Raw genomic sequence first — 22,655 nt, 5'->3', positions numbered from 1 at the left:
AAGGAACCCCAGGAAGGAGCCCAGGACAGTCACCCCATGAGGAGTGAGGAGGTCCTGGGGAAGAAGAGAACCAGAGAAGGGGACCCTCAAAGTCTTTATCTGAACTCTTCTCGTGTCTCTGGGTGATCCCTAAACCATACACGAATGGAGCACTGAAAGGATGAGATCCAAACCCTCGCCTCACCGCTGCTATTAGTAAGTTTGCAATGAACCTGGTTACAGTAGTGAACACTGGTTAATCCATCTTGGCTACAGTTTCCTCCCACATAAAATGATACTGCTGCAACTGTTTCCAGCTATTTACTTACTCATGCATTCAACATGGCTCACAGGTACTCTAGTGCTAGGTGCTCCATGGATACAGAAGAAGTTGAGCATCACTGCCTTGAGGGAGTCTACAGTCCCGTGAGAAAATACAGACATGCACCCAAACAGCTCTCACACAAGGCAGAACCTGATCAGAGAAGGAGCTTGGTGCAGCAGAGAGAACACGGACTCCAGAACCAGACAAAGCCGAGCTTGTGCCTTGGGTCCACCAAGACCTAGAGCCTCGGGATCTGCCCTGCACAGCAGTTGTGGGGATTAAATAGTGGCATTCGTATTAATCACTCTCTGCTAGGCACTTTCTGTGCACTGTATACTCATTTAGTTCTTATAACAGCTCATTGGGTAGATATTAATACCACCCACCCTCTAGAAATGCAGAAAATAAGGTATAGGGAATTTCAGTTTACTTGCCCGAGGTCACCAAGTGCTAAGTGATCAAACAGATTCAAACTCAAGTCTGCTCGAGCCCCAGCTGTGAGCTGCTATGTTTTGTTGAATAATAACTTCAAGGGCCAAACACAGTGCTTAACACAGAGTAGGCACTCAACAAGTGGCCAATGTCATCACAACTGTTATTATTACTGCTGCTGCTGTGTGATTACAACGATTAGCCACAAGAGAGAAAGAGATGAAGTTCAAGGCGTTTACCTGAAATAATGCTGAATAATCTTTATGGGCATGTCTAGACACACTCCTTAAGAAATCAGAATTTGTGGTGACCTGTTTAGGTATAGCCTACCTCTTTTTAAAAAGAAAAGCACCAAGTTATCATTATTTATTTCTTCATTCACTCATCACACTGTAACTTCCAACCGCCATCTGCCACCACTAAACCGAGCATCAGAACAGTTCCCAGAGGGGAAGCAGAGATAAAAGTGAGGAACAGGACCCATCACTCACTAAAATGAGTACAGCTGGTCCCCACTGCTAATGGGAGAAGCAGACAAACAAAATTCCTCGCAGTGTTTTGAAATGATCTCAGAGAAACTGTGCTATGTGGAAAAAAGAAAAGAAAAAGAACAAAAAGGAAACATGAACTTAGCCATAAATCAAAACTTAATTGGCATGCACCAAACACAGAAATAAAATTTTACTCACACTTCGTAAGTCTTAATACCCTGCTTTGTGTCCAAAAGATGAAACTATATACCGCTTGGAACTCCAAGGATCTCAGCTGCTATGATTCCTAAATGAAGTGGTGATTTAGGGATAATGCCAAATTTTGAAAGAATAAGAACAGTATTTTATTTGGGGCTTTTATGAGGACATGTTGCACATTTCTTAAATAAATACACGCAGTTTTATATGATCCTAAGACAGTACTTTTACCAAATCCTACATACCAGGATACTGGAGAAAACAACCAAATCCCAGAACTATAGAACTCCTAAATCCTTACTGGGTAACATGCCAGTTTCTGAACAATACACATTATCTCAGAGATAATTTTTATGACATGCGTGGCTATTGCCTATAAATCCCTTTAAGATGAAAGGTATTACCCTGACATTTGAGTTGGACAAAAGAACTTATATGGCTAGATTTCTCAAGGCTATAAAATGTAGATAAACAAATATAGTTTGGATAAACCCTTGGAGCACGTTGCAATGGGATTTAACCTACAGGGCCTTCAGGCCAACATTAAGTTTTAGACTCAGGCCTTCCTTAGAGATTATGAAACTTTTCTCTACAAACATTGCTTGAAACAACAAGATGGATTTATTGATTCAGTAAGGGATTAGGAGCAGGGACACTTAAAGGTAATAGAGTGAACCCTTTTACAACAAGGAAGCATGGCTGGAAGAGATAAAAAAGACATGGGGCTTCCCTGGTGGCGCAGTGGTTGGGAGTTCGCCTGCCGATGCAGGGGACATGGGTTTGTGCCCTGGTCCGGGAAGATCCCACAGGCCGCGGAGTGGCTGGGCCCGTGAGCCTGCGCGTCTGGAGCCTGTGCTCCGCAATGGGAGAGGCCACAACAGTGAGGGGTCCGCGTACCGCAAAAAAAAAAAAAAAAAACATGACCCACCCAAGGTGATAGGACTATATTCATCACCACCATCATCGTCATCGTTATCATCACCATCACCATCACCATCATCATCACACCTAACATTTGTTCAACACTTACTATTTGCCAAGCACAGTGCTAAGGGTTTTTAGGGTTTTTTCTGTTCTTCATATCAACTGATAAAGGGTATGCTACTATCGTTCTCCTTTTCTCAATGAGGAAAATGAGCCTCAGAGAAGCAAAAAGCTGTAAAAGAAGTGGGTCCAGACTTCAAACCCAAGCAGTGTGACCCAAAACACCCACATTCATAACCACTCCACTCTCCCACTTGTCATCAAGCCCAGACTCAGGTCTCCTGAGCTCCAGGCCACAGAAGGACACCAGCTGTCCACACTTGGCAACGGAGTTTCCAAGTTACAAGATCTGCATGTCTGTACAGATGGCCAACATGCACATGAAAAGATGTTCAACATCTCTAATTATTAGAGAAATGCAAATCAGAACTACAATGAGGTACCATCTCACACCAGTCAGAACGGCCATCGTTAAAAAGTCTACAAATAACAATTCTGGAAAGGGTGCAGAGAAAAGGGAACCCTCCTACACTGTTGGTGGGAATGTAAACTAGTGCAGCCACTATGGAAAAGAGTATGGAGGTTCCTCAAAAAATTAAAAATAGAGCTACCATATGATTCAGCAATCCCACTCCGGGGCATATATCCGGACAAAGCTATAATTCAAAAAGATACATGTACCCCTATGTTCAATGCAGCACTATTTAGTAGCCAAGACATGGAAACAACCTAAATGTCCATTGACAGATGAATGGGTTAACAAGATGTGGTACATATATACAATGGAATACTGCTCAGTCATAAAAAAAGAATGAAATAATGCCATTTGCGGCAACATGGATGGACCTAGAGATTATCATACTAAGTGAAATAAGTCAGAAAGAGAAAGACAAATAACATATGATATCACTCACATGTGGAATCTAAAATATGATACAAATGAATTTATCTACAAAACAGAAACAGACTCACAGACACAGAGAACAGACTTGTGGTTGCCAAGGGGGAGGGGGGTGGGGAAGGGATGGATTAAGAGTTTGTGATTAGCAGATGCAAACTAGTATATATAGAATGGATAAACAACAAGGTCCTACTGTGTAGCATAGGGAACAATATTTGATAGCCTGTTATAAACCATAATGGAAAATAATATGAAAAAGAATGTATGCGTGTATATATACATATGTATATATACATATATGTGTGTATATATATATGAATAACTGAATCACTTTACTGTACAGCAGAAATTAACACACTGTAAATCAACTATACTTCATTAAAATTAAAAAAAAATTTTTTAAAGATCTGCATGTCTGACAGTGGATCCAACACTGCATTCTAAGAGTGAGAGGATTGAATGTGAGTCCTCAACCCGGTTGCAATACTTGCCGTCATAATTGCAATGCAACAGCAGTTCATCCAAATTATATTTATCTGTAATCCTAGCCAAGGGTGCCACACCAGAAAACGTTTTTACATTCAAGGTTTTTAAGATACATGTGATCAAATGATATTTCCTCAAAATAGTTATGAAGCCCCCTATGCTCCCCTTGTCTCTGGTTACCAGATGCCTTCTCTAATAGGTGGATGCCAGGAAGGTCATTAGATTCTAAGAGACGTGCCTGCACGATGCAAACGGTCACACAGGCAGGGCCGACAGATGTGCTTTACTGCTGAATGTTTTTATCACCGCTGTTTTCTTTTTATTCTTTGTTCTACTTTGTTTTTCTAAGGAAAAAATTTTTCAATGAGATGCTGAAGCAAAGACGATGGCTAGACAGTAATACACAGATTTTACTTATTTGTGTATTCAAAAATGCTCATATATTTAAATATACATATTTAAATACCAATAAGCGGTGATGGTAAGTATTTATAATTAGTCCTCCTCAGAGTAAAAATGCATTTAGTTCAAAATTTAAGGACCTCAAAGTTCTAAACCAAACATAAAGACAATATCAATGTAAAGAATATATACAGAGGCAATAAACCCAGATCCCAATTATTTACCTTTGTTGTTTTCAATAAGTTAAAAATAAGAAAACACTCATGACAAGTTTACTTGTGTTTCTTAACAACCCCACTCTAACCAGAATCTGAAACTGCACTTTTCAAATATGGACCTAGCTAAGATTAAGTCAAAATTCAAAGAAAAGACAGGGCTCGATGAAGGATAAAAATGTAAGTATAGAAGAGCGAATACCTTCCAGAAGGAGAACTCATGTGATAATTACTGTACAAGCTGTCTCTCAGGCCTCCTCGACCTTGAACTTTTGGAGAGAGGTTAAAAAGAGATGGGTCCTCAGGAAAAAATGTAACCTCTAAGGACTCAGCCCAGATCAGATGGAAAAGGCTCCTTGAAGGAAACAGGATGAAGATTAAAAGGACAGAAGAGAGCAAGGATGTGAATGAGCAGTGCTGAAAGCCCTGTCCAGAGGGAAAACCAGTTTTAATAGCTTTCTGGACTGGGAGAGATTATTGTAAAGGGATTTCACTGCACTTACAAAAAAGAGAAAGGAAAAAATAATTTTTCTAGCTTTTTCCAGGCTTAAGATTTTTAAGCAGTGACATTTAGAAGTTTTAAAACCCAACAAACTGAATTTATTTTACTCATGACTATGGTTACAAAGACCATCTCTTAAAATAAACAAAATAAAATTTACTTTAAAGAATATATTAAGAGATGGTATAGGCCAAGGGTTAAGAATGTTAGTGCTAAGTTACCTGGGTTTCAATTTCTAGCTATGTGATCTCAGGCAAGTTATTTACCTTCTCATGCCTCAGTTTCTCAATCTGTTCAATGGAAATATTAATATAATTTGCTTCATAGTATTGTAACCTTCTAATGAGTTACTAAGCATAGTGTGAGGGACTTCTAAGTGTTGACTTTTAAAATAAATTAATATACAAATATTTATTAACCTCCTACTAACATAAAATATGGAACTAAAAGCTCCATGATAGGATAATAAGAGTTAGTAAGAGAGAGATGAATAAAATACATTTCCCACCCTCAAAGAATATCACAGGGAAACAGGGAAGACAGAATCAACACAAACATGCAAAGGAGCAAGTAAAAATGGGGCAGAGAGCAAATAATATTAGGAAATAATTACTTATTTTCTTTGGTGTGGTATTGTAGATATCAAGGAGAATGTTCTTATTCTGATTTATTCTGTTCTTAAACTGATTTATTTTGGGATGAAATGTGATGATGCCTATAATTTACTTTCAAATTACTTTGCAAAAAAACAAACTATAGGGGCTTCCCTGGTGGTGCAGTGGTTGAGAGTCCGCCTGCCGATGCAGGGGACGCAGGTTCGTGCCCCGGTCCGGTAAGATCCCACGTGCGGCGGAGCGGCTGGGCCCATGAGCCATGGCCGCTGAGCCTGCGCGTCCGGAGCCTGTGCTCCGCAACAGGAGAGGCCACAGCAGTGAGAGGCCCGCGTACCGCAAAAAAAAAAAAAAAAAACCCAAACAACTATATATGTAAATACAAAGCAAACATGCCAAAATGTTAATCACTGCGGGGGGGAAGAAAAAGAAAGAAAAGGAGGCAGGCAAGGGTCAAGTGCTGGCTCTGAACTTTAGAACACTGTGTGGACTTGAAACGCTTTCAAACTTGTTTTCACAGCGTGGCTGAAAAGAGAAAACTCCTGGAGACGCAGGCTTTTTCTAAGTGCAAGGTGCTCTGTAAATATTAGTTTCTACAAAAAGCACCCTAAGAACAGGTCAGTGGGAGGGGCTGCTTTTAAAATGCTGGCTGCTGGGAGCCTTCAAAACATCGCAATGAATCCTTCCGTATTATAACTGAAGCCACGTTCCCTGGTCAGTCTCCAGTGAAGGTAAACCTCCGGATGAAAGTCTTCCTATGAAGACTTGCTGGGAAATTCATCTCCATCATTTCAATTCTAGATAATCACATTTTCTCTAGGATTTATCAAGACAACATGGAGGAACTGATAGGCTACTGCATAAAGGAGAAGGTCTCTAGACAACCCTACTGACGGCCAGGTTTAAATGACTATCTATAGACCAAGGTCTCTGTGTATAGACTTGACCCAGACATCTCCACTCACTTCCAGACTCACAGCAACTGCCCAGCTGCCATCTCCACTTGAATGTCACACTCAACGTGTCCAAAATAGAACACTTTTCCTCCATGTTTCTTTTTCTCCACGAATGGCACAACCAACCGTAACGTAAGAGAAGCCGCGGACTTGCCCCGTCACTCTCCCTCCCCCTCCATATCCCATCCATCTCCAGGCCCCTCCATTTTCCCTGCCAAGTTCTCCCAAATCCATCAGCTTCTCTCCTTTTCAAATTCCACCTTCCCTTCCTAGCAGTCAACATCGATTTCCCAGATTTCTACAACAGTCCCACAAACTCTTCTGCTTACTCCCAGTCTTGTCTCTCTCCAACCCACATTCCACACTGCTCCACAGGAAAAACGTCAAATTCCTGTTTACATTTTTCAGTGGTTTAATGGTAATAATCATTATTAGGAAAACAGCCATGATAAGGTGCCTAATACTTACTGAGCACTTCCCCGGGCACTGTGCTAAGCACTTACCTAAGCATCTTCTCATTCCATCCTCAGGGGCCCCAGGAAGTGGGCGTTATCACTGTCCCAATTTTACAGATTAAAAAACTGAGACACAGAGAAGTATGGAATCGCTTGCCCAGGCACAGAGCTGGTGAGCACGAGGCCAAATGGGCTTCAAACCTAAGCCTCTGGCCTCCCGTCTGGGTTGAATGTGACGTGCCCCAACACCACGCACAAAGCCCTGAGAAGCCCTGAGGACTCAGCCGTCGCCACCCACTTTCTTCCCCTTTCCCTTTGCTCCTTGGTGATGCCCTCAACTGTGCCAGCCTCCTCCTTCTCGTCATTCAGGGTCTCCACACGTGGGCATCTTTCCCGGGTCCCCAAAGCTAAGCAGATCCTTGTGCGTCTTCAAGGCACCGATTCCTGCTTGTAACTATGGACTTACCTGTGTCTGCACCATGGGAGGAGCCCTTTCAGCTTTGCCAACTCTAGGGCCTAGAACCCAGCTCAGTGCCTGGCATGTAGGATGTGCTTGGCAAACCTTTATAAACTAGAAAATGGAGCATGAGTGAGCACAGAATTCCTGGGCTCTGGTTCAAGGGTCATCCTTTACTACCAGTGTGACTTTGTGCAGGTCACTACCTCTCAGAGCCTCTGGGCTGGCATCTGAACTTCCTGGCAGCAATCAGAACTATGATAATAAAGCACTTTGGAGCTTTCAAAGACCTCTCCCCAAAGTCCCATTCGATCCCAAAATGTCCCTGTGAGGGAAGCAGGGTCCTCATCACACACATTCACTAGAAAAGGGAAAGGAGGATTGGATGGGGCTGGGGAATTAATGATTTGTCAGCAATCAGCCGCTGACCCTGAAGCCCGCCCTTGACTCTAAGCACAGCCTACAACGAGAGTTAGATGGCAGACGACTAACCCAGGGTGTGGCAAAGCTGTAAGAAACTGCCCAGCGCTCTGTGCATTGGGTGACAATTGGTGCCGCTGACTCAGTCATCCGCCTGCCAAGGTTTCCAGTTTTCCCATTTGCTTAAGACACTCAAGTGAAGAGTGGAGATGGTCCAGCACATAGAACTCCATCATCATGGTAACCACATCCGTCACAAGAACACACAGCTTGGGGATAACCAAAAGAGCCACAGCCACTCGTTCCTGCCTCTGCCCAGGGGAGCAGAAGCTGGGACACAGAATTCACTTCCTTAGCCACTGCACTGTTCAGTGTTCAAAATATGGAAGGGTATGAGGCACTGTCGACAGTGGCTGCCGCCCCTGGCAACCCTGAGCCCTCGGGTTACCCAGGAGGTCGGTGGCCTTTTATCAACACCGATCTGTACCACTGCCCCACTCCAGCTCTCAGCCAGGGGCAGTTCAGGTTATTCTGAGTAAAGAGATGTTTCCTTATACACGCAGACGCTACATTTAATCTCTTCATAGGATGTCAGCCTACTCTATGCAGTTGTCAAGGTCACTTCTGTGGATCAGGAGCGCACATGCTCCCGATTATTTTAGGGGGAAAAAAACACCTCTAATATCATGTTATTCTTACAATATTAAAGGTTTAAAGCAATCCCTTCCATAACATCCCTCCAAGCAGAAATGGGAAGAAAACTTCCTCCAAGTACAAAATCATTCCTTGAACACCAGTTCCATAGCTGGAATTATCTGCCTGCTTCTTCAAGGTGAAACTGAAAACAGTACAACTATTTTTTTATTAAAAGTGGCTCTAAAGATGTGGCTTTCCAGGGGACTAGAAGTCTCCAAGATGTTATAAAGTTGATGTAAAGACAAAAACAGGTGAACTTTATGTTGAAATTTTTTTAACGTAAACCAAATGCATGGTTTAAAAAATAGGAATCTTAACAAGTGAAATTTGCCATTAGAAAGAAATTCCATTTTATTATCGTTATTCATTTTCAACGTATAAATGAAAATTGCAGAAATTTTGAGATTATGTCTAATATTCAGACATAATTTCTAAGCTATTCTAGCACAGAGCTTAAAAGGAAAGGACCAGCTTATACATTGTTTTATAAATGCAACAAAATAGGAAGTTCTCTTGAGTAGAGATTTTTCAGAAAATGGAAGTACAAGGTCATAAAATTAATGTATGATTTAAAATGGAAAACGTACGTTATTCCTGGGGTAATAATGTTTACCTTCTGGACACTGGCAGATGAATCCACTGAGATTAGAAATGCAGGTTGCTCCATTTCTGCATGGGTCTAGGATACAATAGTCAATCTTGGATTGGCAAAGCTCTCCAGTATAACCTGAACAAAACAAGATAGACATTTATAAAATATTTTGTCCCAAAACTCTGATGAACCATCCCATGAATTGATGGAGTCAACTGGTACCCATCCAACCAAGGCAGCATCATTAAAATAGTCTCCCAGGCAATCCTTGATCTAATTTGGTTTTACAACAAGAAACAATCAGAGCCATTTAGAATCATAGTTCAAAAGTCATTTGCTTTGCAAAAATCTTTATTGCAGGACTTCCCTGATGGTGCAGTGATTAAGAATCCACCTGCCAATGCAGGGAACACGGGTTCGAGCCCTGGTCCGGGAAGATCCCACATGCCACAGAGCAAATAAGCCTGTGCGCCACAACTACTGAGCCTGCGCTCTAGAGCCCGCAAGCCACAACTACTGAGCCCACGTGCTGTAACTACTGAAGCCTGCGCGCCTAGAGCCCATGCTCCGCAACAAGAGAAGCCACTGCAATGAGAAGCCCATGCACCACAACGAAGAGTAGCCCCTGCTCGCCACAACCAGAGAAAGCCCGCGCAACAACGAAGACCCAATGCAGCCAAAAAAAAAAAAAAAAAAAACTTTATGCAAAGAGATACTTTTTTCAACGTTAGCTCCGAATTTTATTTTGAAATGTTAGTCGGAACCTTCAGAAACTGAGCCTGAAGACCACTGTCCTTTCCTTCTGACCTAAGGAAAAACAGGCTCTGTAATGTCTTGCTTGACCACTGAGATGACGGCCACTTTCCCAAGGTCATCCCAGTACCTATTTAAAAAAACCACTAGGAAAATTGCCAGGTAGGTATTAAAATTTTTTAACTTTTTATATTTTACAGCTAGAAGACCCTCGGTGTTCAATTCACACCCTATCCCTTCATTTTAAAGACAAAAAGGTTGAGACACATATAATATTAAGCACATGACTATATGCATCTTAATTCTAATTTGAAGCACAAACCTAACCCAGCAAATGTTCTCCATGAAGCAAGCAAGCCTCCAGTGGTGATTTTTTTTGGTTAATAACGTAACCACATATGTGTGATGAGAAAATAAGGACTTGTATCTATTGGAATACCCATGCAGCTGAGAAGCCTCAAATAAATTCCAAATACTTTGTTAACTTTGAAAACAAAGCCCCCCCCAAAAAGGCAAGTTTAAAAAATAACATGCAATTATGTTTTTTAGTTTAAAGTGGAAAATGATTATGAAAGAAAATTTGGAAAATACAAGATTTAAAATAGAAAGAGAAAAATGTTACCCTTAGTTATGTTATTTGAGTGACAGAAATATTAATACTTTAGAGATAATTCCTATCAGAAATGTTTATGCACAGATATTTCCTACAAAATTATAATCATACTCTAACATTTTGTGCTTTCCAGGATGTACATAAAGTACATTAAAAACTTGTCTTTCTGAATTATTCGTTTTGAAAGGCTGTCATTAGCATTTGTATTTGCAAAAATAAATCAATGTTAGGAGAAAGATGATTGGCCTGAGCTTCAATGACCTGCCAAACTAGTCTAAATTACAGACTGTGATCATGGAAGCCATTGTTTGCAATCCTACTCTTCCTTACAGGCTTTAAAACTATCTAGGGGGGCTTCCCTGGTGGCACAGTGGTTGAGAGTCCGCCTGCCGATGCAGGGGACGCGGGTTCGTGCCCCAGTCCGGGAAGATCCCACATGCCGCGGAGCGGCTGGGCCCGTGAGCCATGGCCGCTGAGCCTGCGCATCCAGAGCCTGTGCTCCGCAACGGGAGAGGCCACAACAGTGAGAGGCCCATATACCGCAAAACAAAACAAAACAAAAAATACTGTCTAGGGGACTGTAGATAATTCATGGGTATGAGAAGAGTAAGATAATCATGTAAACTAAAAATCCAAACACGAGGACAAAAATCTACTCCAAAATTCAGAACAGAATATCTTACTATAACAATTTTATGTTAATGTATTTTCAAATAAAATGTCTAAATTCAGAACTATTCACATTTTGTCCATTTAATTTCATCTAGTCTCCTCATACTTCCATATCATCCCTGTGGGTATCTTAAAGAAAATTTCTTGTCACCTATAAAGACTTCATTATGCATCCCTAACTAAAAGATATTTATTTTGAAAAGATCACTTTTAAGGGCCTCCTTAATGAATGTCTGGTCCCATTTACAAATTTAGTTAAACACTCTATATTTATTAATATCAACAATTTCTTTTTAAGAACCACATTGTCTGATAATACACAAATCTTCCCATGCCTTTAATTTGCTCTTATCTAATAGATCTAACTTGTTTTTTTGGCCGCTCTGCACGGATTGCAGGACCTTTGTTCCCTGACCAGGGATTGGATCCAGGCCCCCTGCAGTGGAAGTGCAAAGTCCTAACCACTACACAGCCAGGGAATTCCCTAACAGATCTAATATTAAATTAAAACTATAAGCAAGGTGAATCTTCAGTGCTGTTAAATGCTCCAATACTGGACTCAAGTTTAGGAAGATATCAATCCAAGAGGATAACCCACGTTTGTGATGTGGGGATGTTAGGGATTGGCATAATGGTTAGAGGGTCACACCGGCATTCCATGGTGGAGACGCTGAAGCCCTGCACTGCCTAAAATGGTCCAGAATAACACAGTTTTCTCACTCAAATGCCAGGAGTCCCCTCCAGTGAAGAGCACGGCTCAAGGATCAGTCACTGTACCATTGCTTTCTGTTCCCAAGCTTTAAAAGCATTATATATTTGGGGTTTTTTTCGTGTGACTTTTTTTTTTTAACACCTTTAATGGAGTATAATTGCTTTACACTGTTGTGTTAGTTTCTGCTGTATAACAACGTGAATCAGCTATACGTATACATATATCCCCATAACCCCTCCCTCTTGCGTTTCCCTCCCACCCCAGGGCAAGGAGCCATGAGCACCCTGCATCTGACTCAAAGGGCTCTTAAACACCAGTGAGTCATTTCTTAGACCCTCAGAGAGCAGAGACTTACCTGCAGTTGTCAGACAAATCACTGACATTGAGCTATATGTGATACTCTGAGCTGGATACCTAAGCCTTGTAGATCTCCCTTCCTGTGTCTTTTGTTTTTTAATTTGATGTCATAACCACAGAGTCAAAACTAAATGAGGGATTGGTAGGACTTTAAATGAACAAAGACCACTAAAGCTTTGCCTGGGTTCTTCCTTCCACCCTGCAGAAAGCTAGTCCCTTTCTGGGGAATGAAGTAACTATGCCAATCGTGAATAACGTCTCTTTATCCTACCAGAGCAGTGACAGGCACCCAGATGACCTGGTAGAAGATGGTCAAGCCAGACTGTGATGGCGTCAACACAGTGGGTGGGGGAGGCAGTAAGTGGTGACCATTGGTGTGTGTCAGGGAGAATCTGTCCCAGCACACATACGAATGTATGTATTTCAGGCATTTCAGGCCTTGAAGATCTACGTTGTAAGTTCCCAAGGGGAAGGCTGACAAAACACAGAGAAAGGCCTGTGTAAAGACACAGAAGGATGCAGAAAAGATGTGACTGTCATTTACACTTCCCTAAAAATACACAGCAGTGACAAGCTTCCTTCATTTTGGTTCCCAAATGACAGAAGTCTATACCTAACTATGGAGGCCAATACCAGTAAACATCCCCATTCCTGTCCTTCCAGCTAGCAATACGGCGCTTCCTCATAACCAAACCATAAGCACTCATGGACCGCCTTCCAAATTAGCATCACAACCATATGACACCATTCATATTGTCTAGTTCCAGTCATCGCTGCCTCCCACCAGGACTCAAACAATGGTCCCCTAACTCATCTCTTGATGAGTACACTTGATTTCTTAAAATCAATTCTACATGGGAGCAGCCAGAGAGATGTTTTTAAGACATAATTTGTATCCTATTACTTTTATATTTAAAACCCTCCAGTGGTTTCCCCAAGAGCTTGGAATAAACCCCAAACACTTTACCCCACGGCTAAAAAGCACACCTGACCTGGCCCCTGCCTCCTCATCTTCACTCTCCCCATTGACCACAATGCTGCAGCCTCCTGGGGCCCTGTTCTGTTCCCAAACATGCCCAGCTCCTTTTCAGTCTTTAGCACTGTTTTCATGCTGTGGTCTCAGGACCACACAAGGACATGAGAGGGACGCTGGATACAACACAAGCAGTTATGATCCTGCACTAGAAAGAGATGTATGGTGCAAATTTTAAACTGTCGTGTAATACAGAAATTACTAAGAAGAAAGTTAGCAACTAACTTTAGGAGGGGAGGGGGATAAGATGGAGATGCAGCAGAATTTCATCTGGAAAATCAGGAGATAAAGACAAGAGCAGTTAGAGGATTTGGTTGAAGATGCCAAAGTAGAAGGACGTGCACTCACTCCCTCTTGTGAGAGCACAGGAATCACAATTAACTTCTAAACAATCATCGACAGGAAGACACTGGAACTTACCAAAAAAATGATACCCCACATCCAAAGAGAGAAGACACAATGAGATGGTAGGAGGGGCACAATCATAATAAAATCAAATCCCATAATCGTTGGGTGGGTGACTCACAAACTGGAGAACAATTATACCACGAAAGTCCACTCACTGGAGTGAAGGTTCTGAGCCCCACATAAGGCTTCCCAACCTGGGGGTCTGGCAACGGGAGGAGGAATTCCTAGAGGATCAGACTTTGAAGCCTAGCAGGATTTGACTGCAGGACTTCGACAGGACTGGGGGAAACAGAGATTCCACTCTTGGAGGGCACACACAAAGTAGTGTGCGCATCAGGACCCAGGGGAAGGAGCAGTGACCCCATAGGAGACTGAACCAGACCTACCTGCTAGTGTTGGAGGGTCTCCTGCACAGGTGGGGGGTTTCTGTGTCTCACTGTGGGGACAAGGGCACTGGCATCAGAAGTTCTGGGAAGCGATACTTGGTATGGTCCCTCCCAGAGTCAACCATTAGCCCCAGCAAAGAGCCTGTAGCCTCCAGTGCTGGGTCGCCTCAGGCCAAACAACCAACAGGGAGGCAACTCAGCCCCACCCATCAGCAGACAAGTGGATTACAGTTTTCCTGAGCTCTGCCCACCAGAACAACACCCAGCTCTACCCACCACCAGTCCCTCCCATCAGGAAGTTTGCACAAGCTTCTTAGATAGCCTCATCCGCCAGAGGGCAGACAGCAGAGGCAAGAGGAACAACAATCCTGCAGTCTGTGAAACGAAAACCACATTCACAGAAAGACAGACAAAATGAAAAGGCAGGGGACTATGTACCAGATGAAGGAACAAGGTAAAACCCCAGAAAAACAACGTAATGAAGTGGAGACAGGCAACCTTCCAGAGAAAGAATTCAGAATAACGATAGTGAAGACTATCAGGACCTCGGAAAAACAATGGAGGCAAAGATCGAGAAGATGCAAGAAATGTTTAACAAAGACCTAGAAGAATTAAAGAACAAACAGAGATGAACAATACAATAACTGAAATGAAAACTACACTAGAAGGAATCAATAGCAGAATAACTGAGGCAGAAGAATGGATAAGTGACCTGGAAGACAGAATGGTGGAATTCACTGAGATGGAACAGAATAAAGAAAAAACAATGAAAAGAAATGAAGACATTCTAAAAGATCTCTGGGACAATATTAAACACACCAACATTCGCCTTATAGGGGTCCCAGAAGGAGAAGAGAGAGAGAAAGGACCCAAGAATATATTTGAAGAGATTATAGTCGAAAACTTCCCTAACATAGGAAAGGAAATAGCCACCCAAGTCAAGGAACAACAGAGAGTCCCAGGCAAGATAAATCCAAGGAGAAACATGCCGAGACACACAGTAATCAAACTGATGAAACATAAAGACAAAGAAAAATTATTGAAAGCAGCAAGGGAAAAATGACAAATAACATACAAGGGAACTCCCATAAGGTTAACAGCTGATTTCTCAGCAGAAACTCTACAAGCCAGAAGGGAGTGGCACGATATACTTAAAGTGATGAAAGGGAAGAACCTACATCCAAGATACCTCTACCCAGCAAGGACCTCATTCAGATTTGATAGAGAAATCAAAAGGTTTACAGACAAGCAAAAGCTAAGAGAATTCAGCACCACCAAACCAGCTCTACAACAAATGCTAAAGGAACTTCTCTAAGTGGGAAAAACAAGAAAAGAAAAGGACCTACAAAAACAAACCCATAACAATTAAAAAAATGGTAACAGCAACATCCATATCGTAATTACCTTAAATGTGAATGGATTATGCTCCAACCAAAAGACACAGGCTCACTGAATGGATACAAAAACAAGACCCATATATATGCTGTCGACAAGAGACCCACTTCAGACCTAGGGACACATACAGACTGAAAGTGAGGGGATGGAAAAAGATATTCCATGCAAATGGAAATCAAAATAGAGCTGGAATAGCAATACTCACATCAAATAAAATAGACTTTAAAATAAAGAATGTTACAACAGACAAGGAAGGACACTACATAATGATCTAGGGATCAATCCAAGAAGAAGATATAACAATTATAAATATGTATGCACCCAACATAGAAGCACCTCAATACATAAGGCAACTGCTAGCAGCTCTAAAAGAGGAAATCCACAGTAACACAATAATAGTGGGGGACTTTAACACCTCACTTACGCCAAGGGACAGACCACCCATACATAAAATTAATAAAGAAAGACAAGCTTTAAATGAAACAATAGACCAGATAGATTTAATTGATATTTATATGACATGACATCCAAAAACAGCAGATTACACTTTCTTCTCAAGTGCACACGGAACATTCTCCAGGATGGATCATACCTTGGGTCACAAGTAAAGCCAGGGCAAATTTAAGAAAATTGAAATCATATCAAGCATGTTTTCCCACTGCAACACTATGAGATTAGAAATAAATTACAGAGAAAAAAACGTTAGAAACACAAGCACATGGAGTTTAAACAATATGTTACTAAATAACCAAGAGATCACTGGAGAAATCAAAGAGGAAATCAAAAAATGCCTAGAGACAAATGACAATGAAAACACGATGATCCAAAACCTATGGGATGCAGCAAAAGCAGTTCTAGGAGGGAAGTGTATAGCAATACAAGCCTACCTCAAGAAACAAGAAAAATCTCAAATAAACAATCTAACCTTACACCTAAAGGAACTAGAGAAAGAAGAGCAAACAAAACCCAAAGTTAGCAGAAGGAAAGAAATCATAAAGATCAGAGCAAAAATAAATAAAATAGAAACAAAGAAAACATTAGCAAAGATCAATAAAACTAAAAGGTGGTTCTTTGAGAAGACAAACAAAATTGATAAACATTTACCCAGTCATCAAGAAAAAGAGGGAGAGGACTCAATAAAATTAGAAATGAAAAATGAGAAGTTACAACGGACACCACAGAAATAAAAAGCATCATGAGAGACTATTACAAGCAGCTCTATGCCAATAAAATGGACAACCTGGAAGAAATGGACAAATTCTTAGAAAGGTATAACCTTCCAAGATTGAACCAGGAAGAAATAGAAAATATGAACAGACCAATCACAAGTAATGAAATTGAAACTGTGATTAAAAATCTTCCAACAAACAAAAGTCCATGACCAGATGGCTTCACGGGTGAATTCTATCAAACATTTAGAGAAGAGCTAACACCTATCCTTCTCAAACTCTTCCAAAAAATTGCAGAGGAAGGAAAACTCCAAAACACATTCTACAAGGCCACCATCACCCTGATACCAAAACCAGACAAAGATATCATGAAAAAAGAAAATTTCAGACCAATAGCACTGATGAATATAGATGCAAAAATCCTCAGCAAACTACTAGCAAACAGAATCCAACAACACATTAAAAGGATCCTACACCATGATCAAATGGGATTTACCCCAGGGACACAAGGATTCTTCAATATACGCAAATCAATCAATGTGATATACCATATTAACAAATTGAAGAAGAAAAACTGTATGATCATCTCAACAGATGCAGAAAAAGCTTTTGACAAAATGCAACACCCACTTATGATTAAAAACTCTCTATGGGGGCTTCCCTGGTGGTGCAGTGGTTGAGTGTCTGCCTGCCGATGCAGGGGACACGGGTTCATGCCCCAGACCGGGAAGATCCCACATGCTGCAGAGCGGCTGGGCCCGTGAGCCATGGCTGCTGAGTCTGCGCGTCCAGAGCCTGTGCTCTGCAACGGGAGAGGTCACAAGATGAGAGGCCCGCGTACCTCAAAAAAAAACTCTCCAGAAAATGGGCATAGAGAAAACCTACCTCAACATAATAAAGGCCATATACGACAAACCCACGGCAAACATCATTCTCAATGGTGAAGAACTGAAAGCATTTCCTCTAAAATCAGGAATAAGACAAGATGTCCACTCTCGCCATTATTATTCAACATAGTTTTGGAAGTCCTAGCCACGGCAATCAGAGAAGAAAAAGAAAGGAATACAAATTGGAAAAGAAAAACTGTCACTGTTTGCCGATGATATGAAACTATACATAGAGATTCCTAAAGATGCCACCAGAAAACTACTACAGCTCAACAATGAATTTGGTAAAGTTGCAGGATACAAAATTAATGCAAAGAAATCTCTTGCATTCCTATACACCAACAATGAAAAATCAGAAAGAGAAATAAGGAAACAATCTCATTCACCACTGCAACAAAAAGAATAAAATATCTAGGAATAAACCTACCTAAGGAGGTAAAAGACCTGTATTCAGAAAACTATCAGACACTGATGAAAGAAATCAAAGATGACACAAACAGATAGAGAGATATACTATGTTCTTGTATTGGAAGAATCAATATTGTGAAAATGACTATACTACCCAAAGCAATCTACAGTTTCAATGCAATCCCTATCAAATTACCAATGGCATTTTTTACAGAGCTAGACAAAAAATCTTAAAATTTGTATGGAGACACAAAAGACCCCGAAGAGCCAAAGCAATCTTGAGGGGAAAAAAGGAGTTGGGGGAATCAGACTCCCTGACTTCAGACTATACTACAAAGCTACAGTAATCAAGACAATATGGTACTGGCATAAAAACAGAAATATAGATCAATGGAACAGGATAGAAAGCCCAGAGATAAACCCACGCACCTATGGTCAACTAATCTATGGCAAAGGAGGCAAGGATACACAATGGAGAAAAGACAGTCTCTTCAATAAGTGGTGCTGGGAAAAATGGACAGCTACATGTAAAAGAATGAAATTAGAACACTCCCTAACACCATACACAAAAATGAACTCAACATGGATTAAAGACCTAAATGTAAGACCAGACACTATAAAACTCTTAGAGGAAAACATAGGAAGAACACTCTTTGACATAAATCACAAGATCTTTTTTGACCCACCTCCTAGAGTAATGAAAATAAAAACAAAAGTAAACAAATGGGACCTAATGAAACTTAAAAGCTTTTGCACAGCAAAGAAACTATAAACAAGACGAGAAGACAACCCTCAGAATGGGAGAAAATATCTGCAAACGAATCAATGGACAAAGGATTACTCTCCAAAATATATAAATAGCTCATGCAGCCCAATTTTAAAAAAACAAACAACCCAATCAAAAAATGGGCAGAAGGCCTAAATAGACATTTCTCCAAAGAGGACATACAGATGGCCAAGAAGCACATGAAAAGCTGCTCAGCATCATTAATTATTAGAAAATGCAAATCAAAACTACAATGAGCATCGGATGAATGGATAAAGAAGATGTGGCACATATATACAATGGAATACTACTCAGCCATAAAAAGAAATGAAATTGCACTATTTGTAATGAGTTGGATGGACCTAGAGTCTGTCATACAGAGTGAAGTAAGTCAGAAAGAGAAAGACAAATACCGTATGCTAACACATATATATGGAATTTAAGAAAAAAAAAGTGTCATGAAGAACCTAGGGGTAAGACAGGAATAAAGACACAGACCTACTAGAGAATGGACTTGAGGATATGGGGAGGGGGAAGGGTAAGCTGTGACAGAGTGACAGAGTGCCATGAACATGTATACACTACCAAACGTAAAATAGATAGCTAGTGGGAAGCAGCTGCATAGCACAGGGAGATCAGCTCGGTGCTCTGTGACCACCTAGAGGGGTGGGATAAGGAGGGTGGGAGCGAGGGAGACGCAAGAGGCAAGAGATATGGGAACATATGTATATGTATAACTGATTCACTTGGTTATAAAGCAGAAACTAACACACCATTGTAAAGCAATTATACTCCAATAAAGATGTTAAAAAAAAAAAACTACAATGAGGTATCACCTCACACCAGTTAGAATGGGCATCATCAGAATATCTACAAACAACAAATGCTGGAGAGGGTGTGGAGAAAAGGGAACCCTGTTGCACTGTTGGTGGGAATGTAAATTAATACAGCCACTATGGAGAACAGTATGGAGGTTCCTTAAAAAACTAAAAATAGAATTACCATAGGACCCAGCAATCCCACTACTGGGCATATACCCCGAGAAAGCCATAATTCAAAAAGACACATGCACCCCAATGGTCACTGCAGCACTATTTACAATAGCCAGGTCATGGAAGCAACCCAAATGTCCATCGACAGATGAATGGATAAAGAAGATGTAGTACATATATACAATGGAATATTACTCAGCCATAAAAGGAATGAAATATGGGTCATTTGTAGAGACACGGGTGGACTTAGAGACTGTCATACAGAGTGAAGTAAGTCAGAAAGAGAAAAACAAATATCGTATATTAACGCATATATGTGGAATCTAGAAAAATAGTACAGATCAACCGGTTTGCAGGGCAGAAGTAGAGACACAGACGTAGAGAACAAAAGTATGGACACCGAGGGGGGAAAGTGGGGTGGGGGTGGGGTGGTGGGATGAATTGGGAGATTGGGATTGACATGTATACACTAATATGTATAAAATAGATAACTAATAAGAAACTGCTGTATAAATAAAATAAATTTTTTTTTAAAAACCAGCTAAAACTGAATTACATAAAGGAGAGGAGGACCTAACAGAATAGCATTAAAGTCACCTAGCAGAATAGCATTAAAGTCATGCCTGCCAATTCAGGGGACACGGGTTCGTGCCCTGGTCCAGGAAGATCCCACATGCCGCGGAGCGGCCGGGCCCATGAGCTATGGCCGCTGAGCCTGCGCGTCCGGAACCTGTGCTCCGCAACGGGAGAGGCCACAAGAGTGAGAGGCCCACATTCCGCAAAAAAAAAAAAAAAAAGTCACCCATAGAACCAATTAGGGAGATAAACAAATGTCTTAGGGGAGCTAAAGAAATGTAAAATCCAGCTAAGCAGAGAAGGAGTTAGCTACAATCTTAGTGGGGGTTACAAACAAAATCGGAACAGTTAGGTCAAGATGTCTCTTGAACCCAAAGACTGTGCATTGTGAAATGAGCCCCATTTGGAGAGTCCAGACCAGAGCTGACCGTAGGGAGACAGTAAGGAAAAGGATGGCCCCTGTGTGTTCATCACTGGTATGAGAATTGCCCTGGATGCCCAGGTCTTGTAAGACAGCCGAAAATCTCTCTCGCAGAAACAACCTTGGTCCTCTGAGCACCAGATCTAATTCATTTGGGTCAAGAACTGCAATTAGCTAGAGATAATAAAGCTCTTCCCTTAGTGGGATGAGTCTTGTAACCCAGAAAGAGATGGAGCCAGATAAGGAGACGATGCTACAATGACAGAGATCTGAGCCCTGGGATTGTCACTTGGCATCTGGGTTAGGCTGATCTGAGCGTGTTTGTGTGCAAAGAAGGTGCCACGATGGAGAAAGTGTGGTGCATGAGAGCAATTATCAGACTTAGGATTCCAATTAAAACGTTTAGTTGAGAAATTTATTTTTTTTGATGAATTTTAAGTTGAAAGACAGGGCTAAGGCAACACACATTGAGATGTTTGACAGGGCTTGAGAATCACTATAATTTCTTATTCTTATAAGGAAACAAACACAAAGGATAATTTCAGATAGCCCTCCCTGTGTGTAATAGCCACTCTAGGATATCAAAATGTACTTACACTACTGCACTGTACACTTAAAAATGGTTACAATGGTAAGTTTTATGTTATGTTTATTTTACCACAATTTAAAAATAGTTAAAATTGTAAATTTTATGCATTGTATATTTTACCACAATTTAAAAATATATTAAAACTTCTGGAAGAACTCTAATAATAGAAACAAAACAAAACAAAACCTCAGCCCTAATGGCCCACCATCACTTTGCATCGGCTGTTCCCTCTGACCCTGCGCCCTTCTGTGGCCACCCCGTCCCATTAGTCAGGTCTCCACTCAGAAGTCACTTGCTCAGACCTTGTGCCTCTTTCCCTCCCTTATTCTTCATCTTATCACTTACCTCTACTCAACAACACACACAACTACTGGTTACCTCTCCACCTAGAAGGTGACGCCATGGGATGAAGGCTTCAGTCCCTGGAGCCTCCTGTGGTCCCCCCAGGGTTCCTGCATGCTCCGTTACAACATATTTATCATTACCTGAAATGATATTCTTTCTTGGTTCCCTTTGGAGACCATAAACTCCCTGAGAATCAGGACTTTGTCTTGTTAATCGCTGAATCCTCGGCACTTAAACATTTCCTGGCACAAGTGAACTAACTTGCTTAAAGCTTTTCCCCTAACATCAATTATATCTTTCAAGTTAGATTTAGCTTCTCCCTAAGCAATAATACCCAGAACAGCATGGGCGAAATGTGCCAGTTACTCTTCTTCCTAATGCCCGTTAAAGTAAATGCATAGCTATTAAAATAAAAAAAAATTATCTCAAAAATGTGCTATCGAAAATCACCTTGAGCTCTGCAGTGGCCTGAATTCCAATCTGAGAAAACACAATGGAGCAGTTGCCCTGCTGAAGGGCCCCTCCTTCCCCTGCTTCCTCCTCCAGACTGCCATGGGTGGAACTAGGCTGACCCTCTTCTGAATTTCAGCCTTGCTTCTCCAACTAGCATTCAGCACCTTTGACAGTTCCCTGCAATAGGCATCAACAGATCTGAAACAGAACTCCTTTCTCCTGCCAAAGCCCCTATCCAAGTTTAATTCCTTAGGTCAGTGGTTCTGCACCAGGTGACTCTCTCCCCAGGGAACATTTGACAACGTCTGGAGACACTGTTTATTGTTACACCCCTTGGGATGCTTCTAGCATCTAGTGCATAGAAGTCAGGGATGCTGCTGAACACCCTACAATACACAAGACAGTTCCCTACAGCAAAGAGTTATCCAGCCCCAAATATCCCTAATGCAGAGTTGAGAAACCCCAGTTTACGTCAATGAGACCTTGGTCCTTCAGACTAAAAACCCTTACTTTTATCCCAATGCCTCTTATCTGCCCTTAAACAGATGCTGATCCTTTATAAAACAGGGAAACAACACCTTCAGAACATTTTGAAAAATCAGAATCCTTAGAAACATT

At 41.3% G+C, this 22,655-nt stretch overlaps 1 protein-coding gene across 1 annotated transcript in view; it reads right to left on the bottom strand.

The window, feature by feature from the left end:
* Positions 1-22,655, bottom strand: part of DNER (delta/notch like EGF repeat containing) — a gene marked incomplete at its 5' end in the record, with an annotated part of 323,030 nt that overhangs the window by 88,252 nt on the left and 212,123 nt on the right. Inside the window, one exon of the mRNA XM_082657723.1 lies at positions 9,124-9,237. Coding sequence (XP_082513849.1) covers positions 9,124-9,237 — 114 coding nt within the window. The remainder of the gene's footprint in view (positions 1-9,123; positions 9,238-22,655) is intronic.

Source organism: Grampus griseus, assembly GCF_964374135.1.
Source record: "Grampus griseus genome assembly, chromosome: 7".
NCBI classification, from domain to species: Eukaryota; Metazoa; Chordata; class Mammalia; order Artiodactyla; family Delphinidae; genus Grampus; species Grampus griseus.
The sequence above is the reverse complement of the archived record's forward strand: the minus strand, read 5'-3'. Positions and strand labels throughout refer to the sequence as shown.